General features: G+C 35.8%; 2 protein-coding genes across 2 annotated transcripts; both read right to left on the bottom strand.

Annotated features, from left to right (window-relative positions):
• Positions 1 to 834: 834 nt before the first annotated feature.
• LOC145075002 (uncharacterized) lies at positions 835 to 3,181 on the bottom strand. The gene is made up of 3 exons (XM_079021306.1): positions 2,381 to 3,181; positions 1,836 to 2,302; positions 835 to 1,764 (listed from the first exon to the last, which is right to left on the bottom strand). The coding sequence occupies exons 1-3, from the start codon at positions 3,179 to 3,181 to the stop codon at positions 1,005 to 1,007; spliced, it is 2,028 nt and encodes a 675-aa protein (XP_078877432.1). The 3' UTR covers positions 835 to 1,004.
• A 913-nt stretch (positions 3,182 to 4,094) lies between these two features.
• LOC145075001 (disease resistance protein RPM1-like) lies at positions 4,095 to 7,449 on the bottom strand. The gene has a single exon (XM_079021305.1). The coding sequence runs from the start codon at positions 7,302 to 7,304 to the stop codon at positions 4,278 to 4,280; it is 3,027 nt and encodes a 1,008-aa protein (XP_078877431.1). The 5' UTR covers positions 7,305 to 7,449; the 3' UTR covers positions 4,095 to 4,277.
• Between the last annotated feature and the right edge of the window lie 2,160 nt (positions 7,450 to 9,609).

Raw genomic sequence — 9,609 nt, forward strand, 5'->3', positions numbered from 1 at the left:
TATCGGTTATGCTGATGTGGAAGCACACGTGGCCCTAACAACAACTGCATAAAAATTAATTAGCTTAGTCACTCCTTATAAACGAATGTTAACATCCAAATTCAGGAAGCTTCAAACTCGAACACATGGAAGTGGGGATTTCGTAAAAGAAGAAAGAAGATGTCAAGTGGCTCAAGAATCTCCACAGGTTCAAGCAATCAGAGAGTAGATAAGGACGTCCTCTGTGATTGTGAACTCCCTTCAAGAATTCGTACCTCCAGGACCAAAGATAACCCTGGAAAGAAATTCCGAGTGTGCCCTAACTCATTGGTAAATACCTAAATTGATTTTATTTGTCAAATCGAATCAATTTGCTTCTTCTTTCCTGCTATGTTGTTGATTTTATTACTACACCAGGGAAAAAGTGTAAATTTTGGGAATGGATTGATGAAGAACCTGAGAATATGAAGGCCATTACAGAAGATACTCTTTCAGATTTTGCAGATTATCTTAAACAAGTTTTAGAGGATGTGGCATCTGTTAGAGAAGAAGTGAAACAGTTGAAGGTTATGATTCAGATACTGATTTTGCTGGTCATTGTTAAGGTTATGTTTTGGGGTTGAAGATATGCTTCTGGTGGTTTTTATGGGATTTTGATGTAATAGACTTGTTGTGTAATTCTTGTTTATGTAATGGATGTTGATGTACTTTATGTTTATGTAATGGTTGTTGATGTACTTTATGTTTATGTAATGGTAAAGTTTATTGTTATTATATATAGATGTTGATGTAATTAACTCAGTCAAATGGAGGTAAAACCAAGACAAATTACAGGAAAGATTCTTTTATAGAGAATTGGATGTAAAGACAAATAAAAGTGGATGACAAAAGGCATCAAGCCATTTAATAATTACAAAAGATAAGCCCACCAGCAGGGGTAATATAGTAATTAAGTTCAAAAGATTACCCCACACTACATCAAAATATATATGTCACATGCATTACCCCACTACATCAAAACCTAATTACTCTAAGGTCATAAGTTTGTCTTGGCTGCATCCAGTTCCATCCTTGACTTTAACATTTTTTTGAATACCAATTTCTGTGATTCTTTCTGAAAACTTTCTCACCCTACCAACATCATTCAAAGGAACCTTCTTCATAGGACTTCTCTTCACAGGACCCTTCTTCACAAGAACCATCTTCATAGGAGCCTTCTTCACAGGAACCTTCTTCACAGGAGCCTTCTTCACATGACTTGGCCCTGCTGTGCTTGAATCTGGAGTTAAATGACTTGGACATGCTGTGGTTGGAGCTGGAGTTGGCTTACTTGGGCATGTGGCTTTGTTGTGGCCAGTTTGGTGGCAAATGGTACATCTTAGAGGAATGCCTGCCCTTGACATAGTATGCCTTGTGTGCCCACTTAGCTCTCTTTCTTCCTGATCTCTTTTCCTTTTGACACATGGCCTGCCAGGTAACCTCCTCTTTAATGGAGGCAAAATAGTATGAAGTCCTTCAACATGTGGCCACTCAGAACTGTCATTGAGTGGATGGATGTTATACTCATAGCTACTAAGGAAAGAGGCTTTAGTATAGGAGTTGGATACAAAAGCCTCCACATCTAGGTTCAATGATGAAATTGCTGATACGGCATGTACACATGGAATGCCTGTGAGTTGCCAGCTTCTGCATCCACATGCCCTCTGATTCAGATCAACAACATACCTCTCATTTCCTGAGAACACTTCAAATTCTTTGTAGCCACTCACATAAGGTACCCAAAATCTGTCAATATACAAGAAGATAGTCAGTTACCATTATAAAACCTATGTATAAATAATGAAATAGTTACTAACCTTTGCAATTCTTTCAAATCCTCTATTTCCCTTCTGATACTTAGGCATATGTCCAAATCCCAACTCAAACCATTTTGCTTCTGCATCCATAACCTCTGCATTGCCCAACATCTTATGTCCTCCAACATTGTTATCAATGGTTTCCTTCTAGCATCAAGTACAACAGAATTGAAACTTTCAGAAACTCCATTCTCTACTGCATCACAATCCATACCCTCTCTAAAAAAAGCCTTTGACCAACACCTTGGATCCCTTTCTATGAGATAGTCATAAGCCATACTTTCCAAGGACTCAATCTCATTCATTGCTGCTTCAAACTTAGGTACAGTTGTTGCATTCACAACCCTCCAAAATGGTTTAAAGTATTGTTCTCCTTTAAATTTTTTGTGGAAATTAGCTAGAATATGTCTAGCACATAATCTATGCTCCACATCAGGAAGTCTTTCCTTCACAGCTTCAAATAATCCCTGATTCAAACAATAAAATGATTAGTTAATTAAATGACCAAAACAGTTAAAGTTAATTGAACAAAATAGAATGATTACCTTGTGGCCATCTGAGAGGATTGTAATGCCATGACCATTCCCCCCTCCAATGTCTTCCATCAGGTTGTCCAAAAACCATTTCCATGTCCTTTTGTTCTCAACATTGACTACTGCCCAATCTAAGGGATAAATGTTATTATTAGCATCTCTACCCACTGTTGATAGGAGCTCCCCTCTACAAACACCCTTAAGAAAGCAACCATCAACCCCAATTACCTTTCTGCATCCATCTAACCACCCATCTACAACACCTTTAAAGCTAACATAAAACCTATCAAACACCACAATATTATCAGGTTGTGGCTCCAAGAACACCTCAACATGTGAACCTGGATTAGCCTTTCTGATTTCAGCTGCATAATCCCATAATTTGGCATAATGTTCTTTCAAACTTCTTTCAACTTCAGACAATGCTAACTTTTTTACATTCCTACACTGCCCAACACTCACATTAATGTTGTATCTCTTAGATACCAGTGCTTTCATTTTCCTCAAACTTAGTTTAGGACTCTCCAAAACATCATTCACAAATTGTTTTCCTATCCACTTATATGTTACAATTGAACCAAGTTTGAATGCCCTAGAACACTTGTGCTCTGTTATAAGAGACTTAATCTGAAAAGTGTGTTCCTCTTTCATCCAGGAAGCATACAATCTAAAAGGGCATGTGGGATGCTTTCCTTTACAACACCTAACTAGCAACCTAGTCTTGTCATTCTTTTCATACCACAGATCATAACCATTTGCTACTGCATAGCAACTAAGAGAGTATTTAAGTTCAACAGTAGTAGAGTATTTCATACCTAATCAAGGCTTCATCTGATTCCATTCTTGAGTATGATCATGTCTTGGGTAGATAGGTCGTATTGCATTATGATCTTCTTCAACCAAGTCATCATTCTGTATTGGACAAAGTTTGTTGAGGAATGGATCATTGAAATTTCTTTTGAGAGATATAACTTCATCGTCCTCTACATGTTGAGCTTTCAGACCATCTTCTAAAATGGAGTCGACATCATCAATAGAAACCAAATCTTCATCTTCAAGTTCTGCTTCTTCCTCCTGAATCCAATCAAACAAAGGTTCATGATGATGATCCACATACACATCTAATCTCTTCTTTTCATTCATATCTTCAAGAAACTCGTTAAAATCGCAGTCATTCTGAATAGCATGTAATCCGTCTGACAACCTCACTTCATGTGGACAGTAATACACATCTCTACATCTTTCGTTAGTAAGCTTTTCAAGAAAGGGGATGAAATCACCGAAGTTCATCTTCTTCACAACCGTTTGAGGTACCGAAGCTTTTACTCCATCAAAATAAATCAATGGGGTAGGTGTAAACAGCCCTTGATAGTGTACATCAACGATCGTATCCACATCTTCTGCCATTGTTGATTATAATTGTGAATCAAGAACTTTGAGGGATTATCGACTGAGTGAATGGAGGAATGACTTATTAAATGAGCCCTAATTGCCGTTTTATCCATGTATGATGACACATATTCAATTCATTTCAAGAAAATAAAATCAAAATGTTATATGACCGGTATACCGGCTATACCAGGTCAAAAGGATTGAGCAATTACAAAAAATCGAATATAAGGGCTTAATTTACAAAAAAAAAAAAAAAAAAGAATAAGGACGAAATATGTACATTTCAAAAATAACTTACCCTCTCATGTCATTTTCCCTAACGGCAACATTAGGATTATCACCAACTGCTACATTCATATTAAAATATCACATAAATGGTCCAAGAGCATTCTAAGCAGGAATTATATTCCAACATAAAATACTTGACTAGGAGAAATTTTAATGGTAGATGAATGAAGAAAGACAAAGAAAATTCTAATGGTAAGTTATAACCATCGAAAGCAAGAGCTCACAAAGCCTATGGAGCAAGTTTCCAAGCGTTGATTATCATAGATGTGTCCTTTGATTTTCTTTTCTTGATCCTCTCCACGAAATCATCCGGCATGTCTGTCAATATCAATTCCTCCAAGCACCTCTGTTTTTGCAGCAATCTACAAGAGATGTCGTTCAAGTTATGGCATCGTCTGATGTCTAGTTCTTTGAGTCTCTCCATTGCTTCTTCCTCCACATCCAATTCCTCCAAATCATTCAGCTTCCACAGCTTCAACACCTCAAGCTTCTTAAATCCTCCTCCATGACAAACCATTCTTTTTCCTGTGTACGAATCCCCCAAAAGCCTCAACACCATCAACGAAGGCAGTTGTTCCAATGTCTCCATCGGATCATTGTCTAGCCGAGAGACTGACAGTGTAAGAACCCTAACTGTTGGAGGGAATTCAATCGGAGCAGGTAATCTTTCTAAATTCCCATACAGATTAAGATGAGAAAGTTTCTCCAAATCCCGTAGTGGTTTCAGATCTAGCTTCGAAGGTCGACCCATGTCATTTACAGATATTAACCTCAACGATTGAAGATTTTTCAGTTTTGCAATCCATTCAAGCAACACGCCTTGGCTTTTGCTTAGGTTAAACTTAATCCCCAACTCTTTAAGATCAAGCAACTTCCCCAAACCCTCGTTTACTGATATCTTCTCATCTAAAACCAATCCCCATAGAGTGAGGAGACTCGAAGAACTGCTAGGTGGCATGGCAAGTCGAATGTTGTTCAGATTGAGATGACGAAGGTGTTTCAGCTTCCAAATGGAGTCGGGTAAAGTATCTACACAAGTGTGCTTCACATCTAGGGTTTCTAGATAAGTCAGGTCACCCACAGATTCAGGGAGACTCTCTAAGAACGTCCATCTCAGCCCTAGGTACCTCAGATGACACAATTGACCGAGTTTCTCAGGCAGATTAGGTTTGCAAACACCTTCTAGATCAAGCACCCTCAATAATCCAAACCGACTGTTGATAATTCTCCCCAAAAGTATTCCAACTTCTTTTTCTGGCATGTCCTTACGTTGGAAGTTAAACGACACATAAGACCTCAAAAGAGAGGGATCAAAAGTGGAACTATGAGGCTGTGATTGCTGGAGATCGGAGACATCTATATTTTCTCTGCAACTTGGAAAGAAGCAAGAAAGGGAACTTGGAGAAGAAGAGAGAGTGGCGTCGGTGTCTTCTTCCTCAGTATGTGCCATTCTGGTGGTGGGGGCGATGGCTCCGGTGGTGGTCATGTGGTGAACCATCCGACGAACGCCAAACGGATTTGCAGCATCCTCAAGATTTTCTAAATTCCGGTGGATGTAGAAGAGGCTAATGTCTTGAGCCTTTGGTAACAGGTAGTCGTGAAAAACAGAAACTAAACGGCAATGTCTAGGGCTGTTGTCGGACCTTAATTTGGTTATCTCAATCATACCCCGATCAACCAAACTATCGAAATATTCCTGTACTAAATCTTCAGGGGGGATTTCTTCAGAACTTTTCTTCACAAACCTTTTCTTCACAAATCCTTCGGCAAGCCATAGCCTGAGCAACCTCCGAACTGGAATATCGTAATCTTTTGGGAAAAGAGAGAGGTATAAAAGGCATAACTTTTTCTGGATGCGAAGGTCATTATAACATAGGCTCAAAACGTCGTCGTCAGAATATTGATTAAGAACAATTACAGAGGACCATCTTTCTATGCTCATAGTGGATAGCAATTTAGCAATGAGGACGATATTCAGAGGGAGACTTCCGCGGATATTCAAGATCCTATCTCTTGTCATCGGGTGGATTTGATTTTGATCGGCCTCCTTTTCCTTTCCAGCCTTATTCAGAAACAAACTCCACCTTTCATTTTCGTTTAATGGTTGCATGATATGGGGATTGATGTTCATCTCTCGATTTATCCAAACATCACGAGAGGTGAAGATTACCTTACTTCCATTATTTTCATCTGGAAAAGCATGTATCAGATCTTTCACCACACCACGACTCCCGACACCATCAATCACAATCAGGTACTTCTTACCCTTGAGGTAATCGAGGAGACTTTGATTTTGATTTCCATTTTCGTTAACCGAACCCACCTTCTTCGACACACTGTGCAAGATTCTCTCTGCGGTGTACTCTTCTGTTACAGAAACCCAATCATGGAATTCAAAGTGATCCTTGATCTTTCTGTTTCTATAAACTGCACGAGCAAGAGTGGTCTTTCCTGAACCCAATTCACCAACAATCGGGACAAAAATTTCATTGTTCCTCGTCTGTTTTTTCACCGGAATGTCGATTCCGTCGATGAATCTAGAAACGTTCCTCTCTTGCGTCACCCATTTCACCAAGCTTTTGATGTCATCATTAAGCCCGAAAATCCCGAGTTCTTCTTCTTGGTTGGAGAAACTCGACAATATCTGAATCTTCTCCGGATGCGGGATCATTGTGAAAGATCGAGTCAAAAACCCACTTCTAGGGCTCGGACTACTTGGGATTTCCGAAATTACCCAAACATGCGAGGAACTCTTCTGCTGCAGGATATGTGTTTTATAGCCGAAATCATCATCTCCATCTTCATCATCGTTGTGATGTTCAATGTCATCAGAAACGGTTGTCAGTGAGTTCTGCTGGGACAATGAACTGTTTGTTCTAACAGACACGTCTCGAGGAGAAGCGGGAATCTGAGTCTGAATTTTCTTGATCTTCCGTTTGAGCCTACGACAGGAGTTAAGATTGTTGAAGAAGTAGGTTTTTTTCATTAAGAAACCAAACTTCTTTCTCTGTTGAGCAAATCGGAAGGTGAATTTCTCAACTTCGTCTTCAACCTGATAAAGAACACGAAGATGGTCTGTTGCCCTCTGGGATGCATCTGAAACGCCCTTTTCTTGAGAGAAGCTCTGGAGCTTCTTGAGAGACTTTATGACGCCTTTGAGTAGATGTATCATGACTTTGTTATCGGCTACCGATTCGTCATTCAAGGTGTCTGTCAGCTTCTGTGTCACCACCGCAACCACCGGCTTTACCTCCATTTCAAGATTGAATATCAAGTTTGGTTTTTTTTTCTCGATTTTGGGTTCTCTTATCTCACATTGTGAATTTTGTATATATTTATAGTATTTTTTTGGTAAATGGTAATCCGTCAACAAATCTTGGTCAATCCTGATTCTTTCCTACTTAATTGCAACGAATTTGGCGTTAAGTTTCTTGTTTGGGACAATTTGGAAAGATGTTAGTTCCATTTTCCTTTAATTTTAATAGGAACCTTGCAATGAATTTCCTACTGAAAGGGAAATACAGTCCAAGTTTTTCTATTTTTTATTTATTTATGTTAGATTAGGTATCCATATCAGATGAGTTAATTAAAAATAAAAGTTTATTATGAATTTTTAAAATATACTTTTAATAATAATAATTTTAAATAGATACTAAAAATATAATAAATAAAGTAAGTAATTCAATATATACTAATCAAAAAATAATATATGATATAATGATTTAAAATAAAAACGTTTATTAATAGAATGATCTATCTTACAAGTTACATATATAAACTCTCACTAAAATATGAATTTTAAATTTCAGAAAATAAAAAACATAAGAAAATAACAAGTGGAAAAAAATTTAAATCCTAGAAAATAACATTTATCAAATTTAATGAAAACATGACATTTGACAAATGTGATTTTCATTTATTATGAAGGATATGTATGATCCGAATCTACTTTTGTGGAGTTTGTTGCTATGTTCAACACGGTTTGTTGGTTATAGACTTGTGACTGTTTTCGTCGAAAAAAGAGCTAAGAATAATATTCAAAAAACCCAAAGTGAAATTTTAATATTAATTTCATGGAATGATCATTTTTACGTTGCATTCAACCTCTTTTATAAGAGGGCGTAAATTTGATATGGTAAGGATGAACACTCAATCTTATTTTTAATAAATTTATTAGAGTTCAATGAATTGATACATTGTTATTTTACTTTCTATATCACAAATAAAAGTGGAACTCGTTGATCTTTTGCATTTTTAAAGTCTAATATAATGGTTTCTAGACTAATCTTTTCAGCAAGTTCCCCTTCAAAGTGTCAAAACTAGTGCGCCATTCAAAAACTCATCTTTCATATTATTTTGTAACCTTGTTTTAATAAGGTTCAACGCTGAAAATAAGTTTTTTTTTTTTTTTTTTTTTTTTTTTTTTTTTTTTTTTGTAGCAGTGGAAATCAAAAGAGTAAGTATGAGACTAACTACTCGATAAATAAGATGAAAATTGGTTACTCTTTCGGTCTTTATCAACCATTGATGTAATTCTGAAATAGATGTCAATTGTTTATAGTTTGCACGTTTAACAAAATCAATCTCATAATGTTGAAGTTCCATATTCAAAAGTAATTTCTCTTGAAAGCTATGTTTATGGGTTTCTGGTCTAGCTTTTGGATATACTTGAAGTTTTTGTTGAAAGGGGCCAAAATTTATGTACGCTCGACGGATGCTATCTCGTTGATTAATTAGATAATGGTAAATCTGCATATGCAAATCAGGATCTCATTCAACTGTATTAAGATAAATTTCATTCACTTCAAGTTGAGGTTTTTTGCACGGGTTCTCTGCAACTAGAATACTAGATGTTGTGTTCTATGCAACATGAATACTAGACATTAGGTTCTCCACAACAGGAATACTAGACATTGGGGTATTTTTCATCCAAAACAATATATGGTGGGTTTTCAGGATTTTGAGTAAAATTAACATGTTTTCTTTTAAATAATCCGTTAATAGTCGATTGTTTTTCCATGTTGATATATACTACACGAAATAATTAACTATAAATTAATAAATAAAAAATATAATGGTAAAATAAAATAATAACCAACAAATATATTATATCAAACAACTATATCCCTATACTAATAAAAGAGTAGTCATTTTGCCATGTGTCACTATATTAGACCTCTTAATTAATATGATATCACTTGTAATTCTATTAGTTCTCCATTTTAAATTTATTAGACCTACTAATTAATGTGATGTTATTTGTCAATGTATTTATTCTCCATTTTAAATTTTAAATTTTATATCATTGTTTTCATTAATTCACAAATAAAAAATGTCTAATATATATTAAAAATTAATTATATTTATTTATTTGAATCAACGATTATAATTTCACAAAACTAATATAAATATATCATAATTAATAACTTATTTAAAATAATTAATTATTAATTTTGAGGTTCTACTATAAAATTTCAATTAATTTTATAACCATGATTTCCACGGGTTATAAACTAGTTTTTTATTATAAAAATATAAGCTATTGAATTTCTTTTAAGATT

Source organism: Lactuca serriola, chromosome 9 (genome assembly GCF_051521515.1).
Source record: "Lactuca serriola cultivar US96UC23 chromosome 9, Lser_US96UC23_V15, whole genome shotgun sequence".
NCBI lineage: Eukaryota > Viridiplantae > Streptophyta > Magnoliopsida > Asterales > Asteraceae > Lactuca > Lactuca serriola.

Excerpts from the sequence above, each read along its gene's own strand:
- LOC145075002 (XM_079021306.1), bottom strand. The coding sequence starts at position 3,181 with ATGAAATACTCTACTACTGTTGAACTTAAATACTCTCTTAGTTGCTAT. Across the intron at positions 2,303-2,380 it reads TCCTCTCAGATGGCCACAAG|GGATTATTTGAAGCTGTGAA; the intron begins GTAATCATTCTA and ends TGTTTGAATCAG. Across the intron at positions 1,765-1,835 it reads GATTTGAAAGAATTGCAAAG|ATTTTGGGTACCTTATGTGA; the intron begins GTTAGTAACTAT and ends GTATATTGACAG.
- LOC145075001 (XM_079021305.1), bottom strand. The coding sequence starts at position 7,304 with ATGGAGGTAAAGCCGGTGGTTGCGGTGGTGACACAGAAGCTGACAGAC.